Genomic DNA, 25,767 nt, shown 5'->3' with positions numbered 1-25,767 from the left:
CGTCCTCTGCGGCGGTCGCGCCACTGGGGTTGATGCATATGAGACCACTCCAGCACTGGCTCCAGACTCGAGTCCCAAGACAAGCATGGCACCACGGCACGCATCGGGTAAGGATCACCCCCGCCTGCCTCAAAACACTCCGACCCTGGACAGACCTCTGCTTTTTATGGGCAGGAGTGCCCCTGCAGCAGGTGTCCCGACGCGTTTTGGTCACAACCGACGCCTCCCGGTCCGGGTGGGGTGCCGTGTGCAGCGGGCACGCAGCAGCGGGCCATTGGAAAGGGGCCCCGCTGCGTTGGCACATCAACTGCCTGGAGTTGCTGATCGTCCTTCTTGCTCTCAGGAAGTTCCTCCCATTAGTTCGGGACAAACACGTCCTCGTGAGATCGGACAGCACCACGGTGGTGGCGTACATAATTCGCCAAGGCGGCGTACGCTCCCGCCACATGTCACAACTCACCCGCCGTCTCCTCCTATGGAGCCAGCAGCGACTCAAGTCGCTGCGTGCCACTCACATCCCCGGCAAGCTCAACGTTGTAGCTGACGCGCTATCACGACAACGCCTGCCCGGCGGGGAGTGGAGGCTTCACCCCCAGTCGGTCCAGCTGATTTGGGAACGGTTTGGCAAGGCCCAGGTAGACCTGTTTGCCTCCCAGGAAACCTCCCACTGCCCACTCTGGTACGCCCTAACAGAGGCTCCCCTCGGGACAGACGCGCTGGCACACAGCTGGCCCTCGGGGCTGCGCAAGTACGCATTTCCCCCAGTGAGCCTTCTTGCACCGGTGCTGTGCAAGGTCAGGGAGGACGAGGAGCAAGTCACGTTAGTGGCCCCCTACTGGCCCACTCGGACTTGGTTCTCGGAACTCAGACTTCTCGCGACAGCTCCTCCCTGGCAAATTCCCCTGAGAAAGGACCTCCTCTCTCAGGGACGGGGCACGCTCTGGCACCCGCGCCCAGACCTCTGGAACCTCCACATCTGGTCCCTGGACGGGATGCGGAAGAGCTAGCCGGCTTACCGGTGACCGTTGTGAATACAATCAACCAAGCCAGAGCCCCCTCTACTGTTCCTACAGGAGAGGCTGGACAGGAGGCTGTCCCCGTCCACCCTCAAGGTGTATGATGCCACCATTGCCGCCCACCACGATCCTGTAGACGGCAAGTCTTTGGGTAAGCACGACCTGATCCTCAGGTTCCTGAGAGGTGCCCGGAGGTTGAATCCCTCCCGGCCAGGCCTAGTTCCCTCCTGGGATCTCTCGGTAGTCTTGGCAGGACTCCAGAGACCCCCCTTCGAGCCGCTTGAATCAATTGGACTCAGGGCCCTCTCTCTTAAGACGGCCCTGCTGATCGCACTCGCCTCTATCAAGAGGGTCGGGGACCTGCAAGCGTTCTCTGTCAGCGACACTTGCCTGGAATTCGGTCCGGCGGATACGTCTGTGATCCTAAGGCCGCGACCGGGCTATGTGCCCATGGTTCCTACCACACCATTCCGAGATCAGGTAGTGAACCTGCAAGCGCTGCCCCGGGAGGAGGCAGACCCAGCCCTTTCGTTGCTATGTCCAGTGCGCGCCCTGCACATTTACCTGGAGCGCACACAGAGCACCAGACGCTCTGAGCAGCTCTTTGTCTGCTTTGGGGGATGGCAGAAAGGGAATGCTGTCTCCAAACAGAGGCTCGCCCACTGGGTTGTTGACGCCATCACACTGGCTTATCACACCCAGGCCGTGCCCCTACCCTTGCGGGTCCGAGCTCACTCAACAAGGGGTGTTGCATCCTCGTGGGCACTGGCCAAGGGCACCTCCCTAGCAGACATCTGTAGAGCCGTGGGTTGGGCAACACCCAACACCTTCGCGAGGTTTTACAACCTCCGCGTTGAGTCGGTTGCGTCTCGTGTTTTCTCAGGTCCGAGCCCGTAGAACTCGGTAACACGTAGACTGACCGGCCGGGTGGATCGCTTGCACCCTGCGCCCTTTTCCTGACGTCAAGGTTAAGTAGTGCGCCTTTTTTCCCAGGGCGCCCCACTCCGAGTCGGGACCCTGGTCGATTCCTCCCCAGCCCTCCGGGTCCACGGTTCAGCGGAGGAACTCGCCGACCCAAGCCACTGCGGGTACCCTAATGGCTACCCTGTACTGGTATAGGTGCTCCACAGGTAACGCCTCCTGCTCGGACTCCCCCTGTGTGTAATTCCACGGTTCTGTCCCCTTACGAGCGGACCCCCGTGTCTCCCTTAGGCAGTTACAGCTGCCCTGGTCGCCGTGCTGTAGCAACTCCCCCCTTTCGAGGCTGGATCTACCACCGCACCATACTTTCCACACGAGTCCTAAGACGGCCGTGTGACGTGTCTACCACTTTTCCTCCCCAAGAAAAAGGGCAGGTGTGGTCTCCGCAGGGTCTGGGTAAGACCCCCTTCACTATACGCGTGTAAGGGCCCCAGCTGTGATTGCTCTATGCGAGAAACATAGAGAGAAAAGAGGCCCAGCCAGTCTGGCCCGTTCCCATGTTGGCAAACATCGCCTTGTTCCCCTCTCAGGGTAACTAGAAGGATCCCGATGTTCGTATGGGGCATTGGGGAAAGTTACGTGCAGCCAGGTACAGATGATGCGCGGCACTGGATGAATCCCTGCCCGCCTCTGTATCGGCAGTCCACGTACACGGTTCAGCACATGGCAAGATTGGAATGGGTCCCCTAGTGTCGCTTCTCCGACACAACGTGGAAAGAGCGACAGAAGGGGAATGTTTGGTTACGTATGTAACCTCCGTTCCCCGAGGGAGGGAACGACACGTTGTGTCTTTCCTCCGCCATGTCGCTGAACAGAGCCACTGTTGTGGCCGGACCATTTCCGGCTCCTCAGAAAAATCCTGAATGAACTCCCGCCACTTTGCGCCACTTAAATACCCGTATGTCCGGGGGCGGGACATGCAAATACGGCTGCCAACTCTCATTGGCCTTTTTTCATAGATCAGAGGTGGATAGCGGCGCTCAAGAGAGACCCCTAGTGTCGCTTCTCCGACACAACGTGTCGTTCCCTCCCTCGGGGAACGGAGGTTACATACGTAACCAAACGTTAGTGACTCTTTAGCTGTCACAGAAACACAAACAGACTAACTTATGAACATATTTCATGTTTTGCATGCATTCTATTAGGAATATACAGTATGTAACTTTAGTAATGCACTTAAAAGAAATTATCTTAATTGTAAGTCGGTAACTGTAATCTGAATACAAGAATTGTATGTAATGCGTTGCACTATATTTGACCTTAAAAGTAATTCGATTACTGTAGCTAATTACTTTATAACCAATTACACCCACCACATATTGCCTGTGTAGAGTGTTCCAAATTGGTTACTTACATCATGTGGTTTCTATTAAGTTAGGATGTTCCCTGAGAAGGCGACTGCCTATGCACCCAGTAGACAGCAAGGCATCTCACTAGGTATTGAGACAGACCCTAACTTAACATTTCTTAATCCCACAGAGAAATAGCATGCTAAATGTATCGCAAATGGATAATTAACAGTTTCCGTACCGTTTTAATTTAAATCGGCCTGCTGATACTTGGTAAAGAGTGCAGAAAATTGAATCATCCATGTGCATATAAAAATCACTGAGATTCTCCATCTTAATTAGAAGTGATCTCGATTATAACTCATGTGCATCCACATTTACACATGCTGAAAAATCAAACATATGGTAATTACTGTTCTCCGCGTCTCTCTCTCTCCTGAATTTGTTGTCGCTTCTTTTATACCCACCACATCTTGTTTCTCAGGAATGATTCACCTGTGTCTTTTTCCTTTATTCCTTACCTTTGTGCTATTGTTTATTTTAAAAGTTTGAATGCTATGAAAGTTTGCCGTCATCATTGGGAAGGTCTGCCAGTCCTCTTACCTTGGCTTCCAATTCATCACGTTGTTTAAGCTGCAGTTCTTCTGTGTGAGCCGAGGTCTTTGATGGGAGTCTTTCTCTTTCCGAGACCTCTGCTCTGCGCACTCCTTTAGCATGAGAGATGTGCCCTGAAAATGAATTGATAGATCAACGTGGATGTGCACGGATATTATTACCTAATTCCAGATGGCCGTTCTGATGGCAACAAATGGTCTTGCCACATCAACCCCACTGAGACGAAAACATTAGACGTGCAAGAACAAATTTGTCCTGGCACAGGCAGAGAAATGTAATTAAGATGATATTCGGTGCAGGATTATTATAGTCTTTCATTTTTAATCTAGTTTTTATTGTTATTTTTTATTTGTCTTTTCAACGTAGTTGAACACTGTTTTCTAGTTTTACAGTACATTTAGTTTTTATTTCAGTTTTACTTGAGGGCTGCTAAAGTCAATGCGTTAATTTATATAATTTAATGACATTTTACAATGTAAACTTTCTCAGGGCTATCGCTCTCTGGTGCTTTTTATGTTCTATGGTGGGTTTTAAGGTTTCACTTTGTAAAACTACAATTATTTGTTTTAGTTAGTTTGAGTCATAAAAAATTTGTTTTAGTTTGTTTTCAGTTTTTTATCTTTCAGTTAACATATGTTTACTTGCAAGATCTTACACTGATTTATGCTTAAAAAGCCGACTATGTTTAAGGTCATGTAAATGCCTTCATTGGTTTTTCTTAATCGGAGTGAGTTCATAAACAATTTAAACAAAAAACGATTGGCACACATACATTTTATGCCATTTACTTCAATTTCTCTCTGCCTGTAAACACCTTTACCAGAGAACAATCAGATTATTATAAATCTCATGTAAACACAGATTTCTTGAATTGTCATGTTTATTAATTTTTTTGTATAAACTGATTACTGGTTACTGCTAAAATGTGCTCATTGGTAATAACACTGCTTAGATGGACAAACAATGATCTTGACAAATAGCTCAGTCTGGTCCTTAATTATCGCACCACCCATGAATGCAGTACTGGCCTTAATTTGGCAGAACTGCAGAGTTGGCGTGACCTTGCCGTGACAATTGTTGAACATAGTGGGATCAGAATGGGTGTGAGGGTATGAGTGCTGTGGCCTGACCGACTGTGCTGTGCCTTGTTGCTCTGCAGGAGGTGATGCAAATGGAAAGACAGCTGGGAGGTAGACTGATTGATGAGCCGCACATCCTGCTCTTCAAAGATAGCTACCACAACCTGCGCCTCTCCATTCATGACATGCCCCAGTCTTACTGGAGGAGCAAACTTATCGCCGGATATCAGGTGGGTTCCTATATAACATCCTCTGTTGCCTGTGTATTATATTTAGGTTCCATATGGTTTAAGCAGTTTTTCTTCCATTCTTTCATTCTTTTCCTACTCTCACCTATCCCAGCTAAATACGCAGACAACTATAAGTAAGCAATTAATTGGTTCATTTCTTCAAAAACTCTAAACTAGGGATATGCACGAGTAGTCACATTTTCGAATGTTTGTTCTTAAATAATTATTTGAATAGTAAAAATACTATGCTGAGATGCATGTTAAATCCTAAACACAAAAACTAAAACTGGCAGTTATAACAGAATGCACTGGGAGGTGCTGTTGAGTGTGGACACAAGTTGATCACATTTGTCGAGCAAACGGTTCAGTCGGTACATTCAGATGGACACCAAAAAAGCGGGTTATTGTGAGAATGTGGCTTACTGTGAGAAATCTGGGTTCCTGTTTAAATGTACCGGATAAGCGGTGTACACTTTACTCTCGTATATGTGCAGCTTGTAAGAAAGCAGCATCCCCGTAGCAACGTAATCTCTGCGATGCTTCTGTAAACAACAAACATGGCATCCGAGAAAGACTATGCTAGCTGAGGACATAAGGGACCGTCGGCGACCAGATGTGGGCGTGTCCAGTGACCTGACAAAGTTCAGAAATGTTTAACTTTATGCAAATTAAGTGCGACTTTCGGGAGCAACAGCCAATACGATGGTAGATCTAACGTGATCCTAATATTTTAATAATAATACTAATTGTAAAGAAACAGTGCTGTTTAGACTCTCCATACACACCACTATCGACATAACAGCCAGCCACTGGTGACATGCAGCGACAAAGTAGCAGGCAGTGTGAACGCATTTTAATAGAACACAGTGAGATTTTCAGGAACGACGGATTCAGTGGGTCGTCACACTAGTTCAAACCAAAAAATTATGAGTTTTAGACAGATTTTTCAGTCTTTTTATTGATTCTTTAAAAAAAGCGATCTTTTTGTGAATAATACTAGACTGGTCATGTTTATTTTTGTTGTTGAATGCAATCATCAATCAGATAATAGAAGTATGTGTAGTTTATTTATTGTCTTATCATTTACTCACCCTCATGCCATCCCAGATGTGTAGTAATCTGGCTTCTGCAGAACACAAATTAATATTTTTGAAGAATATCTCAGCTGTTTTGGTCCATACAATGCAATTCAACAGGTTCCAAAGCTTTGAAGCTTCAAAAAGTACATAAAGGCAGCATAAAAGTACTCCATGCACCTCCAGTGGTTAAATCCATGTCTTCTGAAGAGATATGATAGGTTTGGGTGAGAAACAGATCAATATTTAAGTCCTTTCACATTCTTCTACTTTAGTTTTTTGGCGATTCGCATTCTTTGTGCGTATCACCACCTACTGCTCAGGGCTGGTCAAAGGTGGAGATTTATAGTAATATGTTTAAAATATCTAACCCACACCTATCATATCATATGGATTTAACCACTGGAGTCATATGGATTACTTGTTTGCTGATTTTTTAACATTAATTAGCATTGTATGGACCTACAGAGCTGAGATATTCTTCTAACAATCTTCATTTTTGTTCTGCACAAGAAAGTTGTACACATCTGGGATGGCATGAGGATGAGTAAATGATGAGCGGATTTAAATTTTGCGTGAACTATCCCTTTAATGAAACCAAGCGTCATGGATTGTGAACAAGAACCAGTTGTCTCTGTTCCTAACCCTACTGCTAATGTTATGTTTATCTTGTTGATATTTTTACTTTTAAAACTGTCTCTGTGAATGAATGCATTAGGGTTAGCCAGCTAAACTATTTTCTTGGAGGTGAATTTTAAGAGCTTGTGTGTTATGTGGGCATTGTGGGTTTTCCAACAGGGTGAGTGATCTGGTGTGTACTCCAGATTGCTGTAATTGGAAATATCTCTGGTTTCGCCTCATTAGAGTATTTCTGAACGCACGGGAATGCTAAAGAAGCCCATTATAGAGTGAATTGGCGAGTAGGGACCCTCTGACGTCTGCTCTTAATAACATGCACAGCCTTGGCTACGAGTTAATGGCGTCTTGAGTTAAGAAGGATGGAGAGCTCTGCAGTCTTTCTAACCCACTATGCCCACCTCAGGACGCTTTCCCACTGGAGGAGATTAAATATAGACCAATATGGAAATGTTCAAGGCTGCAGAGCCTGATTTCATGTACTTCCCCTTCTGGATCATGCATGCTAGACATCTAAGGGCCATTTCTGGATTGTAGGGGAAAATCTTGGTGTAGATATGCTCCTCAGAGGATTTGTAGATGCCAGCTAACAGTGTTACAGCACAAATGTGTATAAAGGAAACATTTTCTCACTTCAATGTCATCTATTTTTCTGTATAGGCTTGCTTTCCCTTCAGTGGTACTTTTAAGTCTGTGCAACAGCTCCCCCATTAGAGCGAATTGAGGTATTGCATATGCCTTTTATTGATTTGCCATTTGATTGACTAATGCGTAGTCTTATGTAGAATGTGTGTGTGTGTGTGTGTGTTACTCAACACAATTAATAACACAGTGTGAGACAAGACCACTTTGGGTGTGTTATAAAGCTAAAACAAATGTCTTAATCAGACCTTCATATTGTATTTAAAAAACTTTGTATTTATTTGATAGACTAAATGTCTTGTTTTAATTTGAGTTTGTATTGTTATTTCACTAAGGACATTAAATAATATCTACTGTATTATATTTACTAAAATATCAATTTTAAGAGGATTTTAAATCCCTTTGGAGAACAATTAGCTTTGATAGACGTTGGGCTGTTTTCAGTGACAAGGAAACGTGTTCCTGCTCCGTTTGAAAATGTCTGCTGCAATAGGTTTAGAAGAGCATTCATAGACTCGCACTAGTAGCCACAGTATCATAAATCATCAGGTGTTGGGCTTTTTTCTTTGTCTGCATCTCCTACTGACTGTCAAATTCAACAGGATCTATTGTTTGCAAGTGCAGAACTATTAAAGAAGCAGAAAGGAGTGTATTATCTGCAGAGACTGAATTGTTCTCTCAATTCTATTTGTCAAACGCAAAGTTTGTTTCTATCGCAGCTTTACTTTTTACCAAAATGTGTAAACTTTGGCATGGTCCAGGTGTTGTGAGAAAATACATTCGAATACAGAAGTAAAACAAATTTTTAACCACCATTTAATATTAACAAACTATAGTTTTGACAATCTACTTTGTGCACGATACAAGTAATTTTTCCAACAATTGTTTACAGACAGATTGTTTAACTTTTAATTGACTATATCACAATTCCAGTGGGTCAGAAGTTTACATACACTAAGTGTGCAGCTTGGAAAATTCCAGAAAATTATGTCAGGCTTTCAGGAAATTAGCCAGTTAGCTTCTGATAGGCTAATTGGCTAATTTGAGGTGTACCTCTGGATGTATTTTAAGGCCTACTTTCAAACTCAGTGCCTCTTTGCTTGACATCATGAGAAAATCTAAATAAATCAGCCAAGAAAAAAAAATGTTGACCTCCACAAGTCTGTTTCATTCTTGGGATCAATTCCCTAAGGCCTGAATGTACCACATTCATCTGTACGACAATAGTAAGCAAGTATAAACACCATGGGACCACACAGCCATCATAATGCTCAGGAAGGAGATGCAATCTTTCTCCTAGAGATGAATATAGTTTGGTGCGAAATGTGCAAATCAATCCCAGAACAACAGCAAAGGACCTTGTGAAGATGCTGGAGGAAACAGGTAGACAAGTATCTATATCCACAGTAAAATAAGTCCTATATCGAAACCGGAAAGGCTGCACAGCAAAGGATGAAGCCACTGCTCCAAAACTGCCATAAAAAAAACAGACTATAGTTTACAAGTGCACATCGGGACAAAGATCTTACTTCTTGGAGAAATGTGCTCTGGACTAATGAAATAAAAATGTAACTGTTTGGCCATAATGACCATCGCTATGTTTGTAGGAAAAATGGTGAGGCTTGCAAGCCGAAGAACACCATACCAACCATGAAGAATGGGGGTGGCAGCATCATGTTGTGGGGGTGCTTTACTGCAAGATGGACTAGAGCACTTCACAAAATAGATGACATCATGAGCAAGGACAATTATGTGGATATATTGAAGCAAAATCTCAAGACATCAGACAGGTAGTTAAAGCTCGGTTGCAAATGGGTCTTCAAAATGGACAATGACCACAAGCATGCCTCCAAAGTTGTGGCAAAATGGCTTAAGGACAACAAAGTCAAGGTATATGAGTGGTCATCACAAAGCCTTGACGTTAATCCAATATAAACTTTGTGGGCAGAACTGCCCCAAACTCACACCACCGGTTGAGCAAAGGTTGATGTGTCGGGCTGGTTGGGATTCTCAAACAAACAGCATAGGGCCACTTTTCATGGAAATCAACCTACAAAAAGGCTTACTTATAGTTGTCTGAAAATTAAGCTTGAACTGGAGGAAGAATTTTAATATTGAAAAAATGACATCCTTAATCTTTAAATAAGTTCAAAGGTATTAAATGGAGCCGAATTTAATAAATTAACACTCAGATATAGACTTTTTATAAATGGCAGATTTCAAATTCTGTGGAGATCTTCTTAGGTTCTGCAGGCACAGATTCCATGTGGACCTGCTCATGTCTTTATGAGTAATAATAATTCAATTCAATCAAATTTCTTTGGTCCTTCAGGAGATCCCATTCTATCACATCTGGAGCGGCTCTCAGCGGACCCTCCACTGCACCTTCACACTGGAAAGACAGAGCCTGAGCACCTGTGATCTCACCTGCACGCTGTGTGTGTGGCAGGTAGAAGGAGAGGGACAGAGCTTCACTCTTGACTTCAACATCTCAAAGGTACCAGACAGTGAGCTCCCCTGCCGCCTGATGTACCTGAAAACAGTGGAGTCAAGGCGTCTTTACACAGCTGAGTTAAGGCTGCTCTGTGCCCAGGGCTGTAGCTAGTCCTTAAAGCACACTTTACAAATAAAATCTTAAAAATTATTTATTTGAGAATCTAAATGTAGATTTTTTCATGTATTTTATTTTTAGTTGTATTTTATTTAAAATGTCATTGCTTTTCATTTTTCTCTCTTTAGCCATAGCAAAAATATATGTGAAAATATAAAAAATATATTAGGTAATCTATAAAACAGCCAATAAAATGGATTAATATGATACCTGCAAAAAAAAATCTTTTTTAAATAATAAAAGCTCAAGATTGCTATAGAGATGGGTGAATGCCACCCAAACCCCTTCTGTCTTTCATGGACTCGAGATGAACATACACTATTTTACTTGAAGTTATAAGAATATAAGCAATAAGCAGTATGCAAAAACTGTCTTTTATAAAAAGAACAAATAAATCTTATTATTGCATACCATTTTTTTTTGCATACAGTATTCCAAGTGCTCACTTATTAATCAATAGTTACCTTTTTTTTTTTTTACTGAAAACAATGTGTAAATTGTACATCAAGAAAGAGAAATAAAAAACCACGATGTTATTTTGAATAACCATTCACAACATATTCTATAAATAAAATCTGTAATTAAATAATTTACATTAAATTTTATTTAAAATAAAGGGGAAAGAAAGGCATCACCTCCCTTTTTATATTTAATGAGATAGGACATCATACCTCATATTTTATCTAATTTTGTTCAAAAATCAAGAATGTGAAGGGAACAATCTTATCTAAAAATGTTGTGTAAATGCATTTATGCCTGCTCTGAGCAGCATTAAACAGTCTGTAGCAAAATCATCACTGGGTTTGGATTTTAGTTTGGGTTTGAGTTTTAGTTTGGGTTTGAGTTTGGGTTTGGGTTTGGATTTTAGTTTGGGTTTGGGTTTCAGCTTTGGTTTTGGTTTGGGTTTCAGTTTTTTATTTTGGGTTTGGGTTTGGATTTTAGTTTGGGTTTGGGTTTGAGTTTTGGTTTGGGTTTCAGTTTTTTATTTTGGGTTTGGGTTTGGGTTTGGGATTCAGTTTTAGTTTGGGTTTGAGTTGGCCTGTGCCAAATATCACAAAAAAGCTGATTAGTTCTGGATTCTAGGATTGGTTTTAGTTTGTCAAAACTCATCAAATCCAATCAGCCTTCATTAGGTATTAGTGGTATCAAGACGCTTGTGACCAACTTTCTCTATCAATTCAGAGTTTGATCCTGAGGTTATAATTAGTTCACGAGCGCATTCACATGAATGAAGTGAACAGCCAATAGAGTGCGAGACAGCATGAGTCACATCTCACGAGAGAGTCAGTGAGATTTACTTCTCCGCTGAAGATGTTTATGAAAATTATGATTAATTATAAGTATTTAAACAGTTACAACACCACAAGAGGATGTTCAAAAATATGATCAATCAAAACACATTTTTCACAACACGAATAATCACTATGAAATCATGAATAATTATAATACATTTAAACAGCACAGAAGATCACTTGTAAATGATAAATAATCTGAAGGCATTAACACAGCAAGAAGAAACATTGCTGCTGCTTCTGCTTGAGCACGAAAATAGATCATTAAAATAGATCATATATCTATGTGAATGTAACTTTATATAGGTCCACAAAAAGAACATTCAGTCTTGTAATTTTAAAAGTTTTGTATTTGTATTTGAAATATTTTTTTTTTATTAAAAGTTTTAGTATTAATTGAAACTTAATATCATACTATACTATTAGACATGAATACACTATTGAATAATAAAAATGTGAGCAATTGGAAAATGAGTAGATGGTATGCAGTAATAAAGACTTATTTGTTCTTTCTTTCTAGCAGCATAAGAAACAATAAAAACATTTTGTGTGCTAATGTGTGTTTATTGAACTTTAAGTGAAATACTGTATGTTCATGGCATCTCTCCCAGCAAATCCTAATAAGAAGGGGTTTGGGTGGCATTCACACTTTTCATACAGTATATTGTGGAGTGATTATGTTTTTATATTTTAAAGTCATTTGATCATTATTAATATTGTATTAATATCTGACTTGCAGTGGCGGCTGCTGGTCTTTCAAAGAGGGGAAGCTCATTTTCGGCCTACATTATAAACTTATTTACCCTATTTTTTGCACTAAATCAATCTTAGGTGTTGATCTGCCCTGCTGTTTAATTCTAATTTTTTCCTCGTAAGGAAGACTTTCAAATGGCTTCGCCAAAATCAGGGCGACAATATTAGCACCCTCTGCCATCGTGTGCAGTTTCACCCGTACGACGCTAGCCTAGCCTACTGTATGAATGAATGAATGAACGAACGAACGAACGCTCTAAACAAAATATATTAAACTTGGTAAAACTGAAACTAGGAATGTGGTGTATAATTTTGTGAAATGTATTATGCAAATTGACTAGCAATTTCGCCAAACAAATATAAAGAAATAGGTTGCAGCAGTTTGTCTTTCGACTACACTTGAGAAATCCGCGATGGGACTGAGCGCGAAATAGCTTCAGTGACTTCTTATAGTACAGATTCGCTGTCAATCAAAAGGAGATGCAGTCTTTCGACAGATCCTCCAATCATCACGCGGAAGCCCGGAGTCCGGGCCAGCCCACTCCTCATTCACCCCCAGAGACGCTGAGCGTCCGTGGGCGGGACATAATCACAGCATTTATCCAATGACCGTCTATTTTCGGAGCACTGAAATAAACTGTTCAGAGCAGCCCCATTGAAGTCAATGGACGCTCGGCTTCAACAGGGAAATGCACTGACGCTACGGGAATGTATGAGAAGTAAATCGAGTCAGCCGACCTGCTATATGTAATGTAGCTGATTCTGAACGAACTCGTCTTCGAGATGAACGTGTTCTAACGCATTTTTAGTCATGTAAATTGTTTACACAATAGTACATATTTGACCATTATTTTTTTGACATTATAGGGGAAGCTGAGCTTCCCTTGCAGTCTTAAAGAAATCCCCACTGCTGACTTGAAATTATATTTAGGTTTATATATTATTATATAATATATAATATACTGTATATTATATTTATTTATGGTTTGTTTATTCATACATATTTTATGGCCATTGTGGGAAAATGATTGGGGGAAAATGTGTCTTTAAACAAATGCAAGAATGACAAAGTATATTTCTTGCAATAAATAATGATCATAAATAGCTTATAATTTATAAAATTGTCTTGTTGAAGTGCACTTTAAATTGGAGTGAGAGATACTGGAGGTAGTGACTCTCACTTTGCTCTCGGCTGATTGGTCCAGAATCTGGATGAGATCTCTGATCAGGAACATAACTTGCCCTGGAGCAGGTTTGCCGATTAGTGTATGTTACTATGTTTAGGAACCCCGATGAAAGCCTATCAACTTTACTGGTACCGCGATTTCAGAGTTCGCTTAAAATAAGTTTGAATTTACCTAGCTAGCTGCTTAATCCTGCTTTATGACATAGGCCACAGGTCATCTGCACATTATTTTTAACCATTTCCCTAAACATTGATCAGCGAATCTGAATGGGAAATGTAAATTTGTATAGTCATGTACACATGGCAATTTTTTCTAATAAGATTATTAATAAGATTGTTTAACTGTTATCCAAAGCCTAATTCAGTTAATTTAAATGTGCTATTTTGATTTGAATCTGAATTTGAGTGGAATTTGAATCATTTTGACCATTTTTAAAAAGAATTCAAAACCTATCTTAGGAAACCACCACAGATCTTAAGAGTGCAATTCCTGTGAAGTCCTGAACCAGCATTGTAATGCGTCCTTCCTTCACCTGTAAATAACTGTGGTAGCACTTTCTGTCTAAATCATCTTCTCTAACTCCTCTGATGTGTTTACTGTCCAGGACATCAGACCACTTGACTCTGATTTCTTGTTGATGGACAACTGTACTCCTGCCCTGGCTGGCCCAAGTGCTTTCCAGATCCCATACCTCATCCGACAGAAGATCTGTAACAGTCTGGACACCCCCTGCCCCAACGGAGCAGACTGGAGACTACTGGCCCAGAGCCTCAAGCTCGACAGGTAAGATGTCTTATGGATTTCAGAAGGTCCATTCTTCGAGATCAACAATGGATGTTCTTTTACAAAATCTGTGTTGTGATTTTGGTTTGGGTAACTTTATTTTGAAAAACACTGTACGGCATCTTATACTACCAGTCAAAAGTTTGGACACACCTGCTATTCCACCTGCTCACATTCTTTGTTATTACTGATTTCAAACAGTAGTAAATTCATAAAAACTTGTGCAAATATGGGAATAATGTAGTGTACCAAAATGTTAACTCAAAACTCTCTTATAAAGTATTTTAGCTTCTTCAAAGTAGCCACCATTTGCACACTCTGGGAATTCTCTCAGATAATTCCATGAGATTCCCATCTGTATCCACCTCCAATGCTTTATAAACAGTATTGAAGGAAATCCTACAGTATGTATGCTGGGCAGTTGATGTCCTCAATTTATATTTGTCTACAAAACTAATTTCAAGCATTAAAGCTCAAATCAGATTGTGTTAGTGCATCTCTGTACTTGCATTTGAAATACAGACTTCCACAGGAAATCGCAAGGCAGTGATTTAATTACTGTCCCATTGAACTTCCTCTTGGTAATGGAACATAATGGGCAGACTTCATTTGTCCAATAATGTTTTCTTGCTCCAATTAATTACAATTGAAAGTGTTGCATTGTGTGTTCAATTAGCACACTAGCCCAAAACGGTAAATTTCAGGTCGAAATAGTTTTAATGATTTCACTCATGACACTCCTTGGAAAATGTTTTTTTTTTGTTGTTGGTCTTAAAAGCAGTGGTTACAAGAAAATACAACCTTTTATCAGTAAAAACACAGCACATGTAGAAAATAATGCCCTAGGCATTTGAGATACAGAAAAAGGCCATTAGAGTGAACAACCCACTTCAGCTTCCTTTGGGGGATGGATCTCGCAACATCTAATACATTGCAGAAAGGGTCTTGCTTTGTTCTTATTGATCAGCTTTGATCCGAAAGGTTCAGGGTGGTCAATGGTAAATGTCACACGCAACTGGACTTTACCCTTTTTAGAGGACTGAGAGCCAGAGTAGATAATTCATCAAATAAAAATGCAGTGCTGTTTAGCAAAGGGTGTAAAACCTATATTCTGCAGAACTTCGTTTTCTTTCATTGGTAAATAGCATCAGATCCAGAATATCTGTGAATACATGGGAATGTAAAATAGTAGATGTCATACATGGACCAACTACAATAATATGTTCATAATATGTGGGTTTGTTTTTTCGAATGTAATGACAGGGAGATTTATGTATTGGCTTACAGTGCAAGATAAGCTTTTTGATGCAGTTTATCTCTGAGAACAATAACATTCAATCCTTCATTAACTTTTTACACTGAAACAAATTTAACCATTAATTGCGTTCCTGTTATACAGTAGTTTCTATTGTGTCCAGTTGTAAAGCAGAAATGGATCATACCCCCCAAAAGCCACACCGACACCGATCAGCCACAATATTAAAACCACCTGCCTAATTTTGTGTAGGTTCCCCTCGTGCCATCAAAACAGTGCCAACCCACATCTCAGAATAGCATTCTTAGATGATATTCTTCTCTCTACAATTATACAGAGTGGTTATCTGAGTTACTGTAGACTTTGTCAGTTCAAACCAGTCTGGCCATTCTCTGTTGACCTCTCTCACAAACAACACATTTCCATTAACAGAACTGCCACTCACTGGATGTTTTTAGTTTTTGGCACCTTTCAGATTAAATTCTAGAGACTGTTGAGTGTGAAAATCCCAGAAGATCAGCAGTTACAGAAATTCTCAAACCAGCCCATCTGTACACTGCTCTGTTCAATTGTAGTGAGAAGAATATCATCTCAGAATGCTATTCTGAAATGTGGGTTGGCACTGTTTGCGACGTGAGGGGGACCTATACAATATTAGGCAGGTGGTTTTAATGTTGTGGCTGATATATATACAGTACAGTGTATATATATACAGTTTATATATATATATATATATATATATATATATATATATATATATATATATATATAATGTTATATAACTTTTGACTGTTAAAATACTTTCTTCTCTGCTAGGTTATTATGCCGAGATAGCTATATGAAAAACAGTGCTTTGATTGTTTAAGCATTCTGACACAGTAACATTGGCTCAACCAATGGCATCAGTTTGGGGTGGGACTAAATATTTGGAAACCTGTTTGAAAATCTGGGTGAATTTGGTGATTTGTAGTAGAGTAGAAATTACACTTTTTCTGGTCCTAAAATAAGAACAGGCTTTAGGCTATTTTCTTTATTTTTGATCTTTTTTTCTTTTGATTTTTTGGGGTGAGATTTGGGCATCTCTTGTATGTCATTTCCATTCTCTGTTTCCTCCAGGCACATGAGTTTCTTTGCATCCAAATCAAGCCCCACATCAATGATTTTGGACTTATGGGAGGCCCAGCACTTCCACAACGGTAATCTCAATCAGCTCGCTGCCGTGATGGCTGAGATTGGCAAGCAGGAGGCCATGATATTCCTGGTGTCAGACGGGGAGTGTTGACACGTTCAGACTGGAGCAGAACAGCCGTGTCTCTGAATGATGGGGAAGGGGAAGGACGTGACCCTCTGCTCGCTCCACCAAACAAGATAAACAAATCAAAGAACAGGGTTTACCCAACTATATGAGGCCACTTCCCAAGTGAATGGGCAAAAATAGAAAAAACAAAAACAAGACCAGGCGCTGGAGAAACCTGGCAGGGCTTTTAGATGTACTGTGAACTGAGACGAAATGCCCCTCTTTGTGAACAAAAATCCATTTGTTTAAAAAATAATGGTGTATAGTGAATTTCAAAATGGTTCTGGTCCTGCTCTCAATCACAGCTAACCAATATGTCTTCTCTAACCACTTTTATGTTCATATCAGACTGGAAACTGAAATTAAATTGGTTGAAAGATCTCATATGGGACATGTACACTATATACAGTAGGTAAGGTGAATATTTTGCAAACCAATTCAAATTAGTGACATGCATTTTGTAAATGTGAACCATTTAGCAATATGCAAAAACATATCGGTGACAATTTCCTTTGGCTGTGCATTTCTTACCTCACAGAGCATTTAAATTTTCAGATAAAAATTGCGGTAAATTTCAGGTCAAGAACATTAATGATGAAAACAAAAACTGTGTTTTTCGTAAGAGCCATCAGTTCTCTTCTGCCCTTGTGCACTTAATGTGTCTATTCTACTACATGAAGCCATAAAAGTCCAAAATTCACCTCACGTTCCGGTCCAGATGGATAATCGGTAAATAAGCACAGGATTCTGTGGATTTCTGGAGTGGGTGATCGGGGACCTCCGACTTTTTCATAACTGTTTGAAGAACACCATGTTTGTTGTTGCTTTCAACAAGAGACTGGCGGTTTGAAAAAAAATACTAAATCGTCAGATATTCTACAAAGCATTTTCTCACAACCCTCTCATGTTAGTTACATTCTAAGTTTAGCAAGGTTTTCTTCTCTCATAAACAGAAAATGAAATACTAACAAATGTTTTATTGCTGTTCTCATTCATATTTAACGGAACTATGTTTCTCGGAAAGCCGTTTTGGCTCCAGGGCAAATTGTTATCTGTAGGGGAAAGAATATTTTCATCACCCCCTAAAACACAAAGCTCCATCCAGGAAACCTTCATCAAAACTCAACAGCGGTTTTATTTCTCATGAATTGGACGATTGCATGTGTAATTTATTCTGCATACCTGTCAGTCTGTAAATTCACAACACATCTTAACCCCCGGGTCCTATGAATGTGCAGTATGATTGTCTCAATTTTTTGAACATGAGAGTGTTTTGTTACAAATGAAGGATGATCTGTAAAAACTGTGGGTTACATATTGGCCACAGTCATCTTTATGATAGGCCACGGAGACAATTGGAAGAGTGAGGCACATTCTCTCAACAGCAAGTTGAGTGTAGGAATAAACAGGCCTGTTTCACTCACTTAAAAGGCAAAATGTGCTCATAATGTACATTTTCATATTTTGTATTTTTTTTTTTTTTTTTTACCCAGGTTCCCATAAAATCACATGGTGGTATTTGTTAAACAATTAACCAGCTAATTGTATTATTATATTTTTTCTATGAAGGTTATCATGTCTTGTAGATATGTACTTTTTTAGTTAATTTGACATCTCTGCAGCAACCAAAGTGTATGAGCCAGCTGAAGCTTTGATTTCATATCTATGCCTATATATCAAATAATGTCATTCTTTTTATTCACAATGCACATTTAACATTCCGAATTAACCATCAACCATTTTCGTAAAAAATGTCATGGCTTGTGCATCAGGCAACATCTTAATTTTGGAGAGGTAAAACGATATAAATATTTAATATCACACTTTGTAAAGTAATTGTAAATTATATTTTAATAATGAGCCAAAAAATACAACTGACGTAACATTTGTCAAAGTATAACCTGTGAAGTGTTTGCCTACTGTACTGTTGGTTATAGCACTGAGTTAATTCTTTCTGCAGTGTTTGAGGTTTAGACTGTTTTTTTTTTTTGTTTTGTTTTTTTTAAAGTATGTACTCCGTTATTTTGTTTTGTCCATATGCTGGTGGTGTATGGGTAAAAAAATCCTCAAATTCCTTAGAAATCTTAACACAAAACAGTGACCGTGACCGTAAATTATACGTAGGCCTACCTGTGAGAGAATTGAGATGATGCTACGGAATGCATTTTCAAAATAAAAGTCAGTTTCGTAACCCTCAGGTTTGCAAACGGGTTTAGTTCACGCAAACACATTTTACATGTTTTTAAACACTTGTTATATACTGAATGCATAAGGCCCTCACAGAATCCATGCCCAGTCATGGTTTCTACAATATTACTATGGTAAAACTATGGTTTATTTCCGTAAGGTTTAAACAAACAGGGTGACAACATTATTGAACATAAATGTATACTTATTTTATCCTCTAATAAAAGAAACACCCTATTATATATAACTGAATCAAAATATAATGAAAAACTGCAGCAATTAACTAAATATTTCGCTTCAGAAATGAAGGTAAAGTCCCTTTAAGGCTGCGCAGGGCTCAAGTGAATCAGTGAATCATTTATGTGAACTAGTTCACTTGCATGAACCATCAAAAAGAACTGACTCACCAAAATGAATCAGAATTCCAAAGGCTAAATATAAAAGAAACAGTTTAGGATTTCTTAGATTCAGATTTGTCATGTCTGTTTCATGCGCGTTTCTGCTGTTCCTCTTCAGGCCAGTAGAGGGGGACAAAGCAAAACACGCGGTAATCACAGACTGCAGTTTACGTGTGTGTTTGATTGCTCCCTCGGCTCCATTTGCAGTTTAATGTGACAAATGTAGTGTTTTGTGACACTACGCCACTACTCGTTGGAAAATGTAGCTTGTTACTGGAAACAAAATAGCGGAGCCAATTTAGTAGCGGCATTACTCCCTAACACCAATTCTGTCTGGGCCTGTATATAAGTGAATTTCTCACCAATCTGCGTGCATTTTAAAAATCATTCCAACAGCCCATTGTTGGTTGATCTCATGATACTCATTCTTCAAGGAGAGTCGATCTCTCTTCATGACTGTACATTTTGTCAGCCTCATTTATAGTTGTTCCATGTAAATGAATGTGTGCCGTTTCTTTCCACTGAGTTCCACTTTCTTTTTGAACTGAAAACAGTAGAATTGTGTACCTGTGAATGTTCTTCAATTCGATTTCTTAATTCAATGTTCCTTGCCTTTCTGCAAGTCAAAATGCTGTATTTATTACATGCCAGAGCGCTTATGCAATTGTACAATTCTTTTCTATTATGTTCTTTTTTTGTAAAGTTTTCATTTTCCTCGTCAATGTAAATTGTCGTCAATGATTTTGTGGTCATAGGAAGCCCTCTTTCGCAGATGGTTTTCTATACTCTTTGGACAATATGGATTTGTGGGTAGAATTTTTGAAATTCGTTTCTAAGTGCTTTCAAGTATTTACTTGGCCTTATGTACATATATATATATATATATATATATCTCTATGAAATTTCAGAAAAAGGTATGTATAGTAATTGAACCCAAAATTGATGTAAATAAATTATATATTGTTACAAGAGGGTTTGGGTCATCTGTGCAACTGTATTTCATGACAGATGTTTGACTTTACAAGGAATGATTATATGTGAATGCCACAGCCTTTTAAGTACTCAAGATTTATAGAGCTAACATTGAAAGGTGGATAGAAAATGCAATTTCAGTGATATTCGTATGATTAAGAAGGCAAAGTCAGCACACGGAAAGATGACTGCAAGTGATTTATTGACTAAATGTCTAACATAATTTCACATAGAAACATCTCAATGTGCACAAATATACAGCAGTTTTGAAACACACACACACACATAGCCTACTAGTTTAAGGTTGCAAAGCTATAAAAAAAGGCACTTGATACATAAAACATTGTCAATACAAAAAAAGTAAAAAAAAGGAGCTCAAATATATAGCTTTCTAAGAGCACGATATTGGAGTGTTGTGTTTATTGGGCATAGGAGATTGTGAAAAGGGAATGATGGGATTGAAGTTCCTGGCAGCATCTGGTGCACACACACACACACACATGTTGTGTTTCCATGTTTTATGGGGACTTTCCATAGACATAATGGTTTTTATACTGTACAAACTTTATATTCTATCCCCTAAACCTAACCCTACCCCTAAACCTAACCCTCACAGAAAACTTTCTGCATTTTTACATTTTCAAAAAACATAATTTAGTATGATTTATAAGCTGTTTTCCTCATGGGAACCAACAAAATGTCCCCACAAGGTCAAAAATTTCGGGTTTTACTATCCTTATGGGGACATTTGGTCCCCACAAAGTGATAAATACACGCTCACACACACACACACACACACACACACACACACACACACACACACAGAAATGTACCAAAATATATTAAAAACAGCTACTGTGACTGGAGAGAGGGGATACAGACTAGCATAATAGATTACATGTACACTGTGGTACAGGTGTTCTATAGAGACTACAGTAGCTCCAAAAAAGACTTTTTGTTCCCTAATGGCATAGATGTGCTTCCATTACCAACTTGCAGACTCCTTTTAAAGAATCTTACAAAACCTGTTAAAGGAATGTTCCTGGTTCAATACAAGTTAGGCTCAATCAACAGCATTTGAAGCACAATTGATTACCACAAAATAAATATTTTCTACTCATCCCTCATTTATTTAAAAACTGTATTTACAGTAAGGCACTTACAATGGAAGTGAATGGGGCCAATTCATTAACATTAAACTACACATATTTTTTTTTTTTTTTTAAGTATTGCCAAAGATGTAAACACTATACGAGTTAACATGATTTTAGTGTTAAAATAGCTTGTAGGGCTTAGTGTTGCTTTGTCATTGCAACTAAGTTGTAATATTGGCTATAACGTTACACTGATAAGGTTAGTCTGTGATTTTATCACACTAAAATCATGCAAACATGAATATTGGTTCTGTATTGGTGGTTATACATTTGAAACAGTTTGCATTTTAATGTTTATGGATTGGCCCCATTCACTTCCATTATAGGTGCCTCATTGTAAAGAAGATTTTATTTATGTCGTTATATACACAAAGTGATTTGCCATCGATTGAGCTATTCTTTTAAGAACATGCCTGGGTCATGGTTCACCCCAACATCTAAAGAAAGAAATATTAAATCTAATTATATTTTGATTTAAGGAACATTATGCCTATTTTTATGACCACTGTGTATGCATGTATATATTTATTTATTTTGCATATATATTTACATTAATGACAATAAAGCACCCCACACACCCACCTAATTCTCAATACAGTTATGCAAAAAAAAAAAAAAAAAAAAAAAGATATAATATATATTTGAATTGTACATCTAAAACGCATATTTTTACTGATTTACATAAATAATGATCTTATACAATAACGTTGCATTATTGAGAATCACAACTGACATTGTGAATCTCAATGGTCCTAAAATAAAGTACATTTTCATCATATTTTTTTTTTTGTTTGATTTTGGGATGATGTGTTAACTTGACATGTTTTTGTAATATTCACCCCTTAAAACTCTGAACTGGCCACACAGATTTTTTTTAATAAGACAATAAAGGAAATATGAACAAATGCTCTTAGTCAATGGGTGACCATATAACAGCAGGTTTCATTTGCATCCAATGAAAACACCGTTTTGATGGTATCATAGTCCTTTCCTTAATTAGAACTACCTGTCTGATTAGAACAGATGAATGTGGCGTGTTTAGTATTGAAGCCATGTAGAGACCATTGGGTGGGTCAGGATGAAATGCATGCAATCAGTGCTAATGTATTTCAGTGCAGCTGCCAGGGGTGTTTTATTCCTCTGTGGTTTGCCATTACCTTAAGTACCCAAGCACAGCAAATCAGGCAGAGAGAAAGTAGGCTGAACAGCATCTAGAGGATTGAGGGGCCACTTTCAGATCCTGTCTGAGTAGATCACATGTTCAATGCTTTAGTCTACAATACAGATTGTATGGCTCCGAAGAGAACTACACTGCTTCACTCATTATATGGAAACAGCTTTGTCCTTTTTTGTGACGAGAGGATAGGACTTTGGACGATAACTACACATGTGGGTGTAGATGAGAGGGGTGAATCTTACAAAAACAGGTCCAGGTTTTTGTATACAGATTGTATGTATGTATGTATATATAGTTTTGGCCAACAAAAATTAAGCCTATTTTAGTATGACTATTTTTTATTTATTTTTCATTCTGACAGTATTTTCATTACAAACATTTTCCTACAAAATTCTCATTACTGTAATATGTCTGGATGTTTAAAGGCTATTTTCTTATTCCCATTTTTGCAATGTTAATTCATTTGATTTAATTCATTAATTCATATATAATTATTTTATATTTTAGATGATTTCTTCTAGTTACTTATATATATATATATATATACTTATCTCTTTATTTTGAGGTGAAATATGGCCCAGACATCTCTCTTCATGACTGTACATTTTGTCAGCCTCATTTATAGTTGATCTTTAGTTGATTATAACTTCTATTATAAGTGTACGTAAAGATAACCGAGCCATGGAGGCTTAGTGGGACATAAGAGGAACATACAATGGTTCAGATTTCAGGTGTGTAAGAAACGTCATTAATACTGAAAGTAAGTATTCTTTGAGGTGGAGAGGAGTCAAGAAGGGACAGCTAAAATACTTCAAAATACCATGTTATCCATACCTACCAGTGGTGGTTGTAACAGTTTGTAAGCTGCTCATTCCAGTTGAATGACTGGCATCACAACAGCAAAACTGAGGCCAGTCTACCTGCTAAGCAAACTACTAAAAATTCAGGTCCATGCTTTACTGAATGACACATTCTTTGTGAATGCAGATCAAAGTGAAAGCCAGCGTAGCTACTATATTCATCAGTCTATCATATGTCAGCCATATGTTACAGGCTTCAGGTCAAGTACTTAGTCTTGTTTGGCATGTAGACCCCCCAATCTCCATTCTTTCCCCTATCCCCTGAAGAAAAGTGTCGGAGCCTCATACTGGAGAGAAGGCATGGCTTTTACACAGTGGCTTGTCTTTCTTGGAAAAGAACGTCTTTCCCTCCAGATTAATTTGACAGATCTGGAAAAATTAAAAATTATGATTACACAAGAGAAATGAATCAAACTCTTAGAGCTAAAACAAAAGGGACTATTAAGATACCATTATATTATATATTTAGGGGATGAAATATTGTAAAGCACAGTGTAACTCTTCATTATAGAAATGTCCATGTTATTTTCTAAGACTTAACATTTTTACCTATTTCAATGATTTTTCCAGGCCTGGAAAACACAATTTTAAATGTCCCAGATAGTTTTCCATGACCCTGGAAACCCTGATGATTAAATGCTTAAGAATAGTCTAATATTAATCAGAATTTGGTCATTCAGTATTACAATTATGTTCATATACATCATGTAAAGATTTCTAGAAACATGGATATTAATCTGGTAGACAGCTGGCAGATGCATGTATTATTCAGGATTTGTGGTTAAGTAAACACATCAATGACCCTTAATTGGGTTATGTCAATCAAATATGTTTATATGGCACATTTATATTCAGAATATGACCAATTTCTGATTAATATAGGAATTTCTGGTGCATCTCAAGGCAGTCACTGTGTCTGGAGACACAGGGCTTGGGGAATATTTCCTGATAATTTTGTGTGATGCAGAAAGTTCAAGACTGTGTTTTGGGACTAGTCCCAATGCATCAAAATGACTTACGGCACAGACAAAGCAAGTGTCATGCCAGCTGTAGCCCAACGCCTCTAGGAAACGGTCCCCTGCATCAATCTTGAAGTCACAGCCATGGCACTTGGTACCAAACATCTTTTCATAGTCTTGGGGGGAAAAAAAGGGACTGTTAGCACAAAAAGGAGGAAATGCTTGGTCAGACTTGGAGAGAACAATACTGAAGAACTTTCAAACAGATAAAATAAATATGTTATTTTGAGAAAACCAAAAAGGTGCTCGGCATATGCAGGTTCGAATCTGGCATGTGATATTTCCCGATCCCGTTTCTTCTCCTATCTCTCACAGTTTCTGTATGCAAAATTGAGAAGGTTATCAGAGCCGTGGCCTAGCAGATAGCACACATACTGTGACATGTGGTGCCAAAGTGAGGAAATAACATTTCCCAATAACATTTCCCAATCCCATTTCATAACATTTCCCAATCCCGTTTCCACCTCTAAAAGTGGCAAAAATAAATAAGAACACTTGCCAAAGCTGTGGCATAGCAGCTCAAACGCTTTGTGGGCAATACAGATTCAAATTTGGCTCACAAAGTATTGAAAGGACAAAAAATGTAAAAAGCAAAACCACAATCACAACATCACAATTAAACCTAGCTAACAATATGAATTCATGGCTCTTGGTGCCAAACATCTTCTGCAAAATTCTGCAGAGAGAACAAACAAACCCAAAAAGGGCCGATTAGCACAGAGTGGAGCAAATGCTTGGTCAGAAACAGACAGAATGAGCCGATGAAAAAGTTTCAGAGAAAGAAATGTGTTATCAGTGGAAAAGAGAATGGATTACATTTTCTCAGTCCTTACATACTTGCTATGTGATAACAGAATACCTGGATATCCTCATGGATTGCCCCAGTTTTTCCCATTACGGAAAACTTAAAAGTGGCAGCCTTTAGGTGCCATACTCAAGGCAAGTGGTTTAGAATACAATCCTTTTAAGATGCTGAGACCGCAGCTATTTTATCAACATGAGCTCTCTCTTTTTTATTTTTAACAGAAACAGCTGCCCACTTGCTGCTGACACAAGAGCAAAAGTCTTCAAAGCTGTAAAGCACTGTAACTGCAATGCAAGCCTATTTACATAATAAAGGCTTGCACTTTCTTTAGATTTAATGTCTGCTTATGTAAGATTAGGAGGCCAACAAATGTGACAATGTGATTAACTGCACAACATAAATATAATGAATAAAAAAATATAGGTGGCTGAATTTAGCAACTTTCCACCATTT

At 39.1% G+C, this 25,767-nt stretch overlaps 2 protein-coding genes across 3 annotated transcripts in view; one reads left to right on the top strand and one right to left on the bottom strand.

Annotated features, from left to right (window-relative positions):
* The window catches only part of LOC127663293 (netrin receptor UNC5A-like), a 347,540-nt gene extending 327,289 nt beyond the window's left edge, over positions 1-20,251 (top strand). Inside the window, exons 12-15 of the mRNA XM_052154807.1 lie at positions 5,061-5,210; positions 9,897-10,061; positions 14,012-14,190; positions 16,562-20,251. Coding sequence (XP_052010767.1) covers positions 5,061-5,210; positions 9,897-10,061; positions 14,012-14,190; positions 16,562-16,727 — 660 coding nt within the window. The 3' untranslated portion in view covers positions 16,728-20,251. The remainder of the gene's footprint in view (positions 1-5,060; positions 5,211-9,896; positions 10,062-14,011; positions 14,191-16,561) is intronic.
* A 237-nt stretch (positions 20,252-20,488) lies between these two features.
* LOC127617307 (PDZ and LIM domain protein 7-like) overlaps positions 20,489-25,767 on the bottom strand; it is a 55,210-nt gene continuing 49,931 nt past the window's right edge. For both annotated transcript variants that reach the window (XM_052089277.1, XM_052089279.1), the window contains exons 10-11: positions 24,510-24,625; positions 20,489-23,859 (exon numbers count right to left, since the gene is read on the bottom strand). In XM_052089277.1, the coding sequence (XP_051945237.1) occupies positions 23,773-23,859; positions 24,510-24,625 (203 nt within the window). In that variant the 3' untranslated portion in view covers positions 20,489-23,772. The remainder of the gene's footprint in view (positions 23,860-24,509; positions 24,626-25,767) is intronic.

This window comes from Xyrauchen texanus, chromosome 23 (assembly GCF_025860055.1).
Source record: "Xyrauchen texanus isolate HMW12.3.18 chromosome 23, RBS_HiC_50CHRs, whole genome shotgun sequence".
NCBI classification, from domain to species: Eukaryota; Metazoa; Chordata; class Actinopteri; order Cypriniformes; family Catostomidae; genus Xyrauchen; species Xyrauchen texanus.
This window is presented reverse-complemented; position numbering and strand designations above follow the sequence as displayed.